At 56.4% G+C, this 11,941-nt stretch overlaps 5 protein-coding genes across 5 annotated transcripts; 4 read left to right on the forward strand and 1 right to left on the reverse strand.

The window, feature by feature from the left end:
* Nucleotides 1–1,048: 1,048 nt before the first annotated feature.
* Nucleotides 1,049–2,872, forward strand: PUNSTDRAFT_131754 (uncharacterized protein; the record flags this gene model as incomplete). Its single annotated transcript, XM_007381059.1, has 1 exon — nt 1,049–2,872. One exon carries the CDS (start codon nt 1,049–1,051, stop codon nt 2,870–2,872), a length of 1,824 nt encoding a protein of 607 aa, XP_007381121.1.
* Nucleotides 2,873–6,474: 3,602 nt separating this feature from the next.
* Nucleotides 6,475–6,819, forward strand: PUNSTDRAFT_25677 (uncharacterized protein; the record flags this gene model as incomplete). The annotated part of the gene is made up of 2 exons (XM_007381060.1): nt 6,475–6,581; nt 6,654–6,819. Coding segments are annotated over 2 exons (273 nt in total), but the record flags the coding sequence as incomplete, so codon positions are not given.
* Nucleotides 6,820–7,711: 892 nt separating this feature from the next.
* Nucleotides 7,712–8,735, forward strand: PUNSTDRAFT_131756 (NAD(P)-binding protein; the record flags this gene model as incomplete). Its single annotated transcript, XM_007381061.1, has 2 exons — nt 7,712–7,819; nt 7,872–8,735. The coding sequence occupies 2 exons, from the start codon at nt 7,712–7,714 to the stop codon at nt 8,733–8,735; spliced, it is 972 nt and encodes a 323-aa protein (XP_007381123.1).
* Nucleotides 8,736–9,346: 611 nt separating this feature from the next.
* PUNSTDRAFT_124875 (uncharacterized protein) lies at nt 9,347–11,015 on the reverse strand. Its single transcript, XM_007381062.1, has 7 exons — nt 10,932–11,015; nt 10,814–10,876; nt 10,675–10,755; nt 10,505–10,610; nt 10,401–10,447; nt 9,957–10,345; nt 9,347–9,887 (listed from the first exon to the last, which is right to left on the reverse strand). Exons 3-7 carry the CDS (start codon nt 10,675–10,677, stop codon nt 9,515–9,517), a joined length of 918 nt encoding a protein of 305 aa, XP_007381124.1. The 5' UTR covers nt 10,678–10,755; nt 10,814–10,876; nt 10,932–11,015; the 3' UTR covers nt 9,347–9,514.
* Nucleotides 11,016–11,605: 590 nt separating this feature from the next.
* On the forward strand, nt 11,606–11,941 carry PUNSTDRAFT_35657 (uncharacterized protein; the record flags this gene model as incomplete). Its single annotated transcript, XM_007381063.1, has 1 exon — nt 11,606–11,941. A coding segment is annotated over one exon (336 nt), but the record flags the coding sequence as incomplete, so codon positions are not given.

Here is an 11,941-nt window from a genome sequence, read left to right on the forward strand (position 1 = left end):
GGAGGTCACTGCATGCCGTGTTGTCGCTGTGAGTTTGACGAGCGTGAACCACGCGGGAGAATGCGTCGCAAAGCTCACCGTCGAGGGAGGGTTCTTGTATGACGAGCTGGGGGTTTACGGCGGTGCGCTGTTGTCGCTGTGAGTTTGACGAGCGTGAACCGCGCGGGAGAATGCGTCGCAAAGCTCACCGTGAGGGAGGGTTCTTGTATGACGAGCTGGGGGTTTGGGGCGGTGCGCTGTTGTCGCTGTGAATTTGACGAGCGTGAACCACGCGGTGAGATGGGTCGTAGAGCTAACAGTCGAAGGGTTCTTGTATGACGAGCTAGGTGCGTATCACGAGCTGTACGTTGTAGCCGCCTGCCGTTACTGTATACCGTATGACGGAAGGTTCGCACTTGAGTATGATCTTAACTCGACTTAGTACGTATGTATGATCCAGGTGTTTGCTGGCAAGCTGCTGCATGTCATTGTGATGCCCCAATTATGATCTCCTCAATCGTGGGGTTCCTTATGTATCTTGTCGAGACGACATTTGCCAGTCCAGTCAAACGCAACTAGTCACTACGGCTGTTTATTGAAGAGTCTATCCCAAATCAACAACAAGTTTCGCAATATCATGCGATGAGCAACAGTATGCGCCTCATACCTCTTGTGTACGTATCGCTCAGGATTGCTGATCTTAAGTAGTCTCATCCACGTTGATTTCCAGTTCAAGGTCTCGAATACGAACTCCACTGCCCTTGAGCACAACATGCCCACGGCGCAATCTGGACGTGAATTCTTCTGCGGGGCTGAGCGCATCAGATAGCCGGAGCTGATTCATGTTGCGATGTAATAGGCGCTCAGGGCTACTTTCAAAGACCGGGCCTTCCATATATCACCTAAGATGCCCGAAGATACATATCGCGCCTTGACCCTTGTCTGCATACCTCCAGAACTGCCCCCGCTGACAGCCGCGTTGGCTGGCCATGCAGCAGACTACGTGTGAGCTGCAGCATAGTGTGCGATGTCGTCTGATACTGACTACACCACAGTGCCCGTACTTACAATGTCGCCGACTCCTTCACCAGATATTGGCGAGAAGTCCACTGATAACTCCGGCGTGACCGCGCCGTTCCATGCGTCAACGCCGGGCACCAAGTTGCAAAACTACCCTGCGTCGCTCTTCGTGTTCGTATTCTGGCTTGGCTACATCGCAGCCATGATTTGGCTGCTCAACGATGTGGCCCGGAGATCCGCTACATCTGCGGAAGACTCTCTATTCGAAAAGAAGGACATTCTTGCTCAGATCATGAGCGTCTTCTTCGCTCAGGCGCACGTCCCCATCACCGCCATGCACCTTGGTCGTTTGGCCATTTCATCTCTTCAGAATCCGGACACCGCACCTCACACGTGGACCGAGCTGTTCTGGCTCGCGGATCGCAGCTGGCAGGGTCCCATAGCCATAGGGGGAACATACTTCACGATGGCCAAACGTCATATGCGCCCTTCCGCGACATTCTTCCTCTTCTCCTTAGCCTGCCTCAGTGCGGCTGTCACACCCATCCTCATTTCCCGGGCATGGCCGACGCAAGCAGTCCTAACATCTATTCCTCGTGGGATTTGGTCGAACACGTTCTCGCCAGCCCTCATCAACAATGTCGATAGCGCCGCCCAAATGGGAACTGGACAAGGAGCGTGGACATCAGGGTTGTCGGTCTTGAAAGTCTACAATGCTACCACGTTTCTGGCTGAAATCCCGGATCCAGTGTCGAAATCTCAGTCCCCCTCCGAATTTGTGTTTGCAGGTGATGTTGTCGGCTACGACGTAGTTGACATGCCAGCCATATACGTCAATGGCAGCTGCCGCGAGGTGTATGCTCCGGCCCTTGTGGATGATTCGGACCAGACCTTGAAAGATTGGTGCACTCATAAAGGATGGGGCAAGTACTTCTCGTCGACGACACTCTGGTCTTCTACGGGCGTCAGGTTGACGATCCGTTGGTGCAGCGATTACTACGCCAACTCAACGGTGAACTTGGAGTGGATCAACGAAGCACCCTTCTCTTCTGCCAGTATCATCGTTCGTATGAACGGCACAGACACGAAAACAGCCCTCGACGGCTTCATACAATGCGACTCGACATTTGCCACCGGTCGCACCGATGTCCACGGGCTGCGACAATCCTTCACGAACTTCCGACAGCACGCTTTCTTCAATACGACCACCCCCCACAAAGGCATCCCCTATCATCCGCTATACGCTGCTTTGTTCTCCATTACAGAAACGTTTGGCGGTAGCACAGAACTTGGATCGGACGACACGAATGTAGACGCTGATGCAGAGCGGGTCGACTCAATTTTGCGCATGCTTGGGTACGAAGCTAGATACGACCCCGTCACCGGGGACATTCTATACAACCAATCCAGCATCGCGCACATAGCGGAACATCTGTGGGCTGGTGCTACCCATATGGGTGCTGCCATTGGCTTGCTCTCCAGAGACACTCTTTTGTTCAACAAAGCCATCGAACATCCAATCGTTTCTGGGAGGATAAGGGACAACACATTCGCCGCCCTAGCCGCAGCCGTGCTCGGCATTTGGCTGACGTCGCTCACCTACTGCACGCTCCGGATGTACCGACCGACCTTTGGTGGAAGCTTGAATGCTTATTCTGCCGCCCGCCTCCTTGCAGATTGCCCACATCTCGTGGAAGGTCACTGTTGTGGAGACCTGGACGACAACCACAAGCTACATGCGTCATTTGGTCACGTCGCCGATATCATGCCCGATGAAGCTGTCGGTCATGTTGGTGTCGCGAAGGGAAACATCTCAGGTCGTTTAGTGTCACAGAGGCTCTATCGGGGCTCTCAGCGAGTTTTGCCAGCATAGTTGAGTAGCAAATGCCGTACGTACTGGCTGGAGTAATGGTGGCTACTGGCAGCGATGAGTAGGGCGACGTATCGGTTTGACGATTGGCGATTTCACATCATTTGTGGATGGACTTTCCTATGGTTTTAGGCTCTATGCTGTAACTTCGATACAGAGGAACCTAATATGGGTCTTCTTGAACATAATAGTTGATGCCTGTCAGTCTCAGTGTTGCGCCGTCCCCGATCCATGAAGATTCCTGCAGCCAGTTGGAGAGTCATCAGGAAAAACTGTCTTTGCTATTAAAGCGTGCTCATTTAGTATCTTTAGAGGGTTTCGGTACTCAATAAGCGGCTCTTTCGATAGTTTGATTTTTCCTGATGGAAGACCAGACACGCGGATTTCGCTCAGCACCGCGCGGGCTATGTTCAGACGCGCTTGGTCCAGGGTGCTATCACGGCGGTACGTTCATATCCGATGCATTACTGAGATTCCATGGCTCATGTACTGTCAGGGACTGTTCGATTCTTCACCGCAGCAACCGTCTTTCGACCATGAATCTGTATCGCAGTATAAGAAGCCAAAACCCGAGATCTCACTGGTCGCAGGGCCGCTCCCGCCTCGCCCTCCAGTTTCAGGGAGCGCTCGGTCCCATAGTTCACTCCGAGTTGGGTCAGGGAACGGATATCTTTATCGCTGAATCTCGCACGGACCTCATCGGACCCGCGAGTGGAGAAGCTCGGGGTCCCCAGTCCTCCCCGCCGCCATTTCTTTCCGTTGCGAACTGTGGGGCTCGCGCAGGTGGCGATTGCGGGCGTAGACCGATCGGGAGAACGAAGTGCTCGTTGTGCGTTCAAAGTTGTCAGATGAGAAAACAAATTACGAAAAAAACGCGCGCGCGCGCGCTGTGCCGTCTTTAAAACCGCCGCTTGCTTCCCGAAGTTGCGAAGCGCTGCGGATACCGTCACGGCAAACTCTAAACGGCCGGTGGATGACGCGCGGGTATGACATGATCTTCCGTTCTCTCTTTTGCCTGCTGGGTGTCGGACGACTTTTTGTCGATGCACGTTGGGGAAGAGTGAAGTGGTTGATGAAGCGCTGCAGGATGCCCTCCATAAGGTCCGAGACAGGCGATGGTTGACGCCAGGCACGAATCTGAGTACCAAATATCAAATGAGCGCGGCGACGTCATCCCGGATGATCCCTTTGTTCGATGCTGTGTCGATTTCCCCTTCGGTTTTGCACGAGCATTGGATGCGGACGGCTCGTGCAACGTACCAGAGTACGCAGCGACGGGACGTCGAGAAAGGACAGACAACAGGCAGGATCCACGGGAAGACACTTCATCAAAGACAGAACAGGCCGCATGCGGAAGGAGGAAGAAGAAGCACGCGCATGAGGATGCCGACGAGCGCAAGGCCGTTCCGCTCCGCTCCACGTTGGTGATTCGTGCAACGGATTCCCACGGTCGCATCCCTTGCATAACGCGCGCCTCCCGTGTCCTCCGGGGGTTGGAAATCTCCCATCACAGCCCGCATGCCCTTTGCGCAACCGTCGGAGCCACCGCCCAAAGGCGATACCCCATCTTCACCTACCTCCTCCACCACTCTCTCTGGTACCGTGTCTTATATCCCGGCGCTCTCTGCTTATTCTGCTGTAAATACCGCTACCGCGTCACCCGCGACACTGGGACTGTCCACCGCTGTGCAGCAAGAGTCTGTAGGGACAGCACTGCATGAGAGCAGGCCGCGCTCGCCTACCACACAAAGACACCAAAGGATCATCTTCAGAAACCCCCTCAATACGCTGAAGCTCAGAGGACACAGCGTAGACGAACGTCGTCGAACCATGACTACCGACGAGACCGTGCACAACGGCCGGACAACGACCGGTGAGTAACGCATTTCCTCGGTCTTTGGAACCTTGGGCTGTCTGCGACACTTTGTTGCCGTTTCCCTTTGATGTCCGTCACCATTCGACCCGTCTGTGCCGCGGACGTTGTCCTCGACGTTCGCCTTCCAGCTCTCTGCGACATTGTTTCCTCCTTGCCTGTTCGCCGTGCTCCCGGGGTACAGCACCGTCTTTGTGTCGCTTTGACAGCAATACCCCTTCCGTTCCGGGCCCCGATCCCGAGTCCCGACGGACACGTGGCCGGAACTTTCCCGTTCACCGGGCGATACTCGGGCATCGCATTTCCCCTTCGTATCGCACCGAATCCGTGCGCCCTGGAGGTTGGGATCCATACACGTCCATATGCGTATATGTCGTGTCCACCAATTCCCATTATCCCCGGATTTTGGTACTCCGTCCCGGTCCCTTAATCACCGCTTATTTGGAATTTGATACTTTTGATACCGCGACGAAAACGACGATTACACGGTGTCTCTGACAAACCTTTTTCTTCTATAGGTCCCGCGACTGCTTCTCGTCAGGGACCGTCGTCCTGGCGTCGGCCCTTGCTGCCGAGTCGCCAAGTCTCCTCGTACTCGAAGCGGCACGCCTCGTTCGACTCGCCGCGCGAGATTCCGCTACCATCGCCCCACCCCTCGTCTATGGTCGCAGACTTCGAGTCTGCGGTCGCACTTGAAGCCGAGCACGAGCGCGAACGCCAGGCGTTCGCGAAAGGTCTCCTCCAGTCCACGCCCGAAATCGCCATCGACGATGCCCGGCAGCTTGACACGCGCTCGCAGTGCGAGGAGAACTCGGGCTCGTCCGTGTTCGAAAGCGAAAGCTCGGAGTCGTCGACGGATCGTCAGTTCACGTTCGATTCCGACCGGCAGTCGCCGCGATCGTCGCTCAGCTCTTTGGTGGAGGCGATGGACATTGCCTCACAGGCGGCGCAGGAACACGCGCAGACCCTGAAAGGAAAGGGCAAAGAGCGCGACGAAGGACACGGCATGGACGTAGACAACGCCTCCAAGGCGTTTGACGGGGCAGACACCTCCCCATCCCGAAGTGTACCACACATCACCGAGCCACAGCCCATCTCGCCCTCTTCTCGGCCGTACTCCATGCCGGACGCAAGCCAGGACGTCTACTCCCCGCGCCCGCTTCAAGCATCGGCCGGCCTCGGCGGGTACGACCGCACGTCGACGTCGTCCCTCCCGCTGCCGTTCCACACGCCGTACAGCGCTCTCCCGAGCATACGCACCCCCGTGCAGGAGGAAAGCCATGACCCTGAACGCCCCCAGAGCCCGTTCAAGGCGGCGGAGAAGCACCCGCGCTCGGAGGTCTCCAGCCCACAACCCGGCGCGCCCTCGGGCCCATCCTCGCCCACTCGTCCCCGGGGATCCACCGCTTCCTCCCCGGCCGCCCACCACGAAGAAGAAGATTCGAACTCGGACTCGGAATGGGACCGCGAGCCGGTGGAAGAGATGCCTACGCCCTCGCTCGCGTCGCTCTACTTCCCGACCGAGACGCGCGAGCGCGAATGGGCGCGCCGGAACGGCGTCACGCTCACGCGCCAGGGTTCCACCGCGTCCGAGGGCGGGGTGCGCTATCATCCGCATAGGAGTGCACCCTCGCCTGAGGCGCAGCAGCAGCAGCAACCGCCGCCGCCGCCGCCAGATCCACCGCAGGTCCTCCCGCCTGTGCCGCCCGCGTACGATAACCCCGCAAGCCGGTTCTTGGGCGCCAGCGGGCCCGCGATTGACGCGCCTGTGACGGTCGAAACGACGCCGGCCGATTACCGGCTCATGATTCCTCTGGTGGGCTTCAACCGCGAGATGATGTGCGTTTTTGCCTCTTCTCCACCCCACTTCTCCAGAGTTCCAGAGATGAATGCTGATATGGTCTTGTGCAGGACGTTGTCGGCGCGCCGGAACCGTATTCTGCATATCCTCGCGGACTCGTGGGCGCCGGGAGGAGGTCACTTTGAGCGCCGGATCTCGTTCGGATACGACGCCGACATTCCGCGCGTCCGGGCGGAGTACGACGGCGAGCTCCTGACCGTCACCGTGCCGCGCCGCGCGCCGCCGAGGCACTACTTCGGCACGCCGGTGTACCGCGGGTGACCCCGCCCGCCCGGAGATCGTCGCTCATCACCGCCGGTAGGTGGTGATGAGACGTTCGCCGTGTTTGGATAACATCGGTGCGTCTCTTGCCTTTTCTGCTTTCGGGGCTCGTGCTGATCGTCGCGGATCGTCCAGTTACCATAATATCGCATTGCACCATGTTGGATGATGCCCCTTAATCTTCTCTAGATACATCACGTCGACCGTCAATAAGCCGGTTCCTCTCGGCCTGCATATTCCAAGAAAAGAAAACCGTCGAATTAATGAATCGCCTCCCTCATGCCCTTCTTTCCCCAACCAAGCCTTTCGCATGCCTATCTATCTCATCCTCATCCTATCCATCTCGCAACCCAGTGTACATAGCACCCCCTCACGCGTACCACACGATCTCATACCCGGTATATTCCCGCTTGCTGCATAACTCGCCGTTTCGGCGTTTGCTGTCGATGCCTGTTCCGCGATGCTGTGTCCTCCCTTGTTCAGAACCCTTGCTGTGGAACTGCTTCTCCTGCGCGAGGTCTCTCGCTCCGTGTGGTGTATTTTAGTACTGGTTATCGGCCCCATCATCGGTCGGATTTTATTCTGCAACACGCACAACTGTACGATACATTGCTGTAATCAGACGTGCATATACCATCGTTTCGGACGTGCCGGTGTCCATACTTTGAGGCTCATTGTGCATCTGAATCTGAGCCTTCAAAGAACCATCACAACCTCCTGCTGCTCTGATACGATGGTCGCAGAAGCGAGGAGAGTGGACCGTCTTATACCACCTTGTGGGTCAGGATCGCTGACTGAGCATATGCTCAGTCATACTAGCAAGCGCACGAGAATGTAGTAGTACATAATGTGGGGACCACATTCGCCAGCCCTTGGACTCGATAACCTTTGGCATCCGTACATCAAGCTATCGACTCAGGCAGAAGAAATGATATCCACAGTGGCGGTGGCAGGCGTAAGTGCCATGGTACATCTGTGAGGGACTCAGGCGCTTAACCACCGCACAGGCGACAGGCAACATCGGCATTCCGATCGTCGAACAACTGCTCGCTGCCAACTTCAGCGTCGTCGTTCTCTCGCGATCCGATAACCCTTCCAATCTCCCCGCAGGCGTCACCGTCCGCAAAGTCGACTACGACTCCGTGCCGTCACTGACCGCCGCGCTCCGCGGGGTCGACGCGGTCGTCTCGGCCGTGAGCGACGCCGCGCTGGCGGGCCAGACGAAGCTCATCGACGCCGCCGTCGCGGCCGGCGTCCGCCGCTTCCTCCCGTCCGAATTCGGAAACGACGTGCAGCACCCGGCCGTGCGCGCGCTGCCGCTCTACGCGCCCAAAATCGCGGTGGAGGCGCACCTGAAGAAGGCCAGCGCCGAGTCGGGGCTGACGTACACCCTCGTCAGCACGGGTCCGTTCTTGGACTGGGGTCTGCAATCTGGTTTCTTGCTAGGCCCGCTGAAGGAGCGCCAGGCCGAGATCTTTGACGGCGGGAAGAAGCTGTTCAGTGCGACGAACGTCGCGACGATCGGAAGGGGCGTCGTCGCCGTGCTTCGTCACCTGGAGCAGACGAAGAATCGGACGGTATATTTCCACGAGGCAGCCGTCAGCCAGGCGAAGCTTCTCCGAATTGCGAAAGAGCTGACACCGGGGGAGGAGTGGACGGTGACGGAGAGGAAGGTGTCTGATCTGAAAGCCGAGGCGGACGCGAAGATGGCGAAGGGGATATTCGACGCGGGATTGGCGGTAGCGCTCATCAGGTACTCGCTATATGGCGAAGGTTTCGACCCGGTGCTGAAGAATCTAGATAACGAGCTGCTCGGTGTTGATTTGTTGTCCGACGAGGAGCTGAGGGCTGTCGTGAAGTCAGCGCTATAGCAATGTTGCATGAACATGTATGGTAACAGTGATAGAGGGACATGATGGTTACTCATGAAGACAGTTCACCCTAGTTTCGTCAGCATTGGGCTCGGACGCAAATTGTGCAGACGTCGCTTTCTCGACGTACCAGAAAGGCACAGGTGAACTCTCACAGTACTCGCCGGGGAAAGCATGTTACGACGGAAGAAAGAGAGTATTTGAGGCCTGTGATAGATCGCTCAACCGTCCGTGTGAGACACGACAAACCTGGATCTACATCGAGGATGCTATGATGCTTGCAACTCTCGCGATGCCAGATTACCTGTTGCTGCTCTGTACTCGAGTTGCAGTGAGTACTCGAGTGTAAAGCCGTATGAAGAGTAATCGTCTTGAGCTGATCAGAGCTACGTGCACAATGAAGCGAAATAACGGATGCTTTCCCACGACTAGCCTTCTTGGCTAGCAAGCAGGTCTGGTAGTGTCTAGACTCCCCAAACAGGATGTCCTCGTTTCTCTCGCGTCTTTCTGTACGTGGTCTGTACAATACCAATAATCACCTTCGATGCCCATTCAGCCAACCGATTACCGGTGTAGATTCTCCTGGATTCCTGGATATCTTTCGGGCATATCGCCATAGCGTCAGCATGTCGCATTGGCAGCGGATGAGTAGTTTGTGTGTACAATATATTGTACACGGCAGAACACGGACCATACGAGATACTAAACTAGATCAGGAATCAGGACTGCGGGACTTATACAGCAGTGCCTGGTCAAACAGCAGCGTCGCTGCTCCAGAGTCAAGCGGACCCGCCGTCGACGACACAGACATTCTCACCGTCCGAGCTCGCGATCGACGGCGCACCTCCCGTCGACGAGTTCCTCATTTGATGCCGCTTCCCCTCCGCCTCCGACCAGTCCTCACCGCCCACCACGCCGTTCGACGCCAAGCGGCGCATATATCCAGGTTCGAATATGCGTCGCTCCTTGACAGCACGAAATAGGAGTAGATCCGAGCGGAAAAGCAGCAGCAAGAGGACGTTCGCGAAGCCACCAAGGCAGAAGATGGGATCAATGGCGAACGTCAACGCGGAGGACTCGATGCCCGTCCGGAACGTGATCCAGCGAACGACTGAGAGCGGAAGAGTGACAATCGAATAGGTGACGGGGTACCTAGAGCATAGCGCATCAGCTGCTCATCACTTCGTCCTTGTAACCGGACTGGATGAAGACGAGACTCACGCGAGGATGCCCAGGTGGACGTCCTTCATCCCGCCGTTCCGTCGAAGGTGCACCCGGGGCTTCCACGGGCTCTCGTCGCGTAAAGTGATGTACCCCCTGACAAGCAGCCACAGTGGGATATGGAGCGTCATCAGAAGGAACAGCGTGAGCCAGATCCAGAGGTATTCCCCTACGAGCTTGTCAGGGAGGTAGTGCCGGCCGCTACCTGCGATCCAGCACCAGTACGGGTCCGGCGCCTCGTAAAGCTTGGCGTGGAGCGCACCCCCGAGGGAGTAGGCCAGGACAAAGACCCATATGAGGCCGATGACGATTGGTGCGATCCACGAAGCGGGTCTGGCGCGCATGTCCATCCGAAACCAGACGACGAGGAAGGTGTGGATCGAGATTGCCTGTAACGCCGAGTCGGATTGACGTTTGATACTTTGGCAAACCTCAAAGACGTACACTAGTAGTCATCGCAACGCCGGTCTCGCCGATTTGTTGAATGATTCCTGTCTCGCCAAACCAATTTCAATGCAAGAGAACAGGGATGGTCATGTTGAACCTGCCTTGCGCTGTACAGTATGACCCAGGCCGAGTGATGCCGTCATGGATCCATCTCACGTCTAGCATCACGCCAAGGCCCTGAATGATATCTAGTACCAACAACGAGAGCTGCACGAGGGGTGTCAGATTCCAGTGGTCACAACCATTTTTGAGCGTATAAAGATACCCGTACCATGTAGGCATCGATTGGCCATTGGATGTGACTGACCACTTGTCGCCACGATGACCCTGGCCGCAGCACGAAAGCGTTGCGCTGCGGACCCAACATCAGCGACCCCAGGAACTGCAGGCTTGCCACCATGAAGGCGTACAATAATCAACCCAAAAACAACCAGTACCGATGCGGCTGAAATGAAACCAGCCGCGGATTGAAGCTTGACGATCGGGCGTATTAGACAAAGGACGTAGACAAGACGGAGCCTGGTGCACATATCGTCATCCCGATGCTCTGTCCTCGCGTCAAGCAGCTGATCTGCGTCGCATTGGTGTAGTAATCGCGCAGCCATTCATCTTCGGAGCACACAATCCCAAGTTCGTGCAACTTCTTCGGTATGGTGATGTTCGGGCCAAGGTTGTCCGGGTACAGGGCGAACGATTTCCAGTTCGGCGCCATAACTACTGGTGCGGCCTCAGAGGGCGGCGCGCAGGAAGGCTGCAGCCCGAGGGGAAGACGAATTGCTGCCAGGGAAACATTTGATCTCTACATGATATAGACAGGCGCTTCAAGCAGAAATCATCGAAGCCAACCACTGCAATGTGAAACTCGAACAGCTCTTGACAGAACATGAGCCATCAAACCTCAGATGTGCGTCGGATATGGACGTACCGCCGCAATACCTCCCTGGCCCTGGGACCTGTGCGCGTATCAATACCAATCCGCACAATGGTGTGCCAACTTCGCGCGTTGCGTTATCTTGCAAGCTGCTTCGCTTCGCTCAACTGGCGGTCCCTGGATGCAGAAGCGGCACGAATGGTATACAGCTGATTCGGAAAATCATGAGCTGCGCCACTTTTTTGCGCGTTGCGTCGTGTACGAACCCTACGTTGGGGTTGTCTGTGTCAAGAGCGCAGACACGCCAGCGATACACGTTGATACGCTCCCCATGGGCTTCCGAACGATTAGTGACGACGTCAAACTACGTGCTTTGCATCTGATTGACAGGGGACTCGAACGCGAAGCGATATGTAGCATTCTTGGCGTGTCTCTTGCTAGCTTGACACGATGGAAACACAATTTTGAGGAACATGACTCCCTTGCTCGACCTCCCCGGTCCATTCGTGGCCGACCCTCTCGGACGACGGGCGAGCAGCGGTCCGACATCCTGAATCTACTTATAGAGGCTCCAGACCTCTATCTTGACGAAGTCCAGCAGTGGCTTGCTATTGCCCACGAATTGGCTCTCTCGAATACCGCGATTCATGACCTCATCAACGACTCT

Source organism: Punctularia strigosozonata (assembly GCF_000264995.1).
Source record: "Punctularia strigosozonata HHB-11173 SS5 unplaced genomic scaffold PUNSTscaffold_3, whole genome shotgun sequence".
Taxonomy (NCBI): domain Eukaryota; kingdom Fungi; phylum Basidiomycota; class Agaricomycetes; order Corticiales; family Punctulariaceae; genus Punctularia; species Punctularia strigosozonata.

What these genes read in the sequence shown, in the direction of transcription:
- PUNSTDRAFT_124875 (XM_007381062.1), bottom strand. An exon ending in GCGTTGCGATGACTACTAGT is followed by an intron (nt 10,346 to 10,400) that starts GTACGTCTTTGA and finishes TCGGCGTTACAG; the next exon opens with GCAATCTCGATCCACACCTT. An exon ending in GTCCACCTGGGCATCCTCGC is followed by an intron (nt 9,888 to 9,956) that starts GTGAGTCTCGTC and finishes GCTATGCTCTAG; the next exon opens with GTACCCCGTCACCTATTCGA.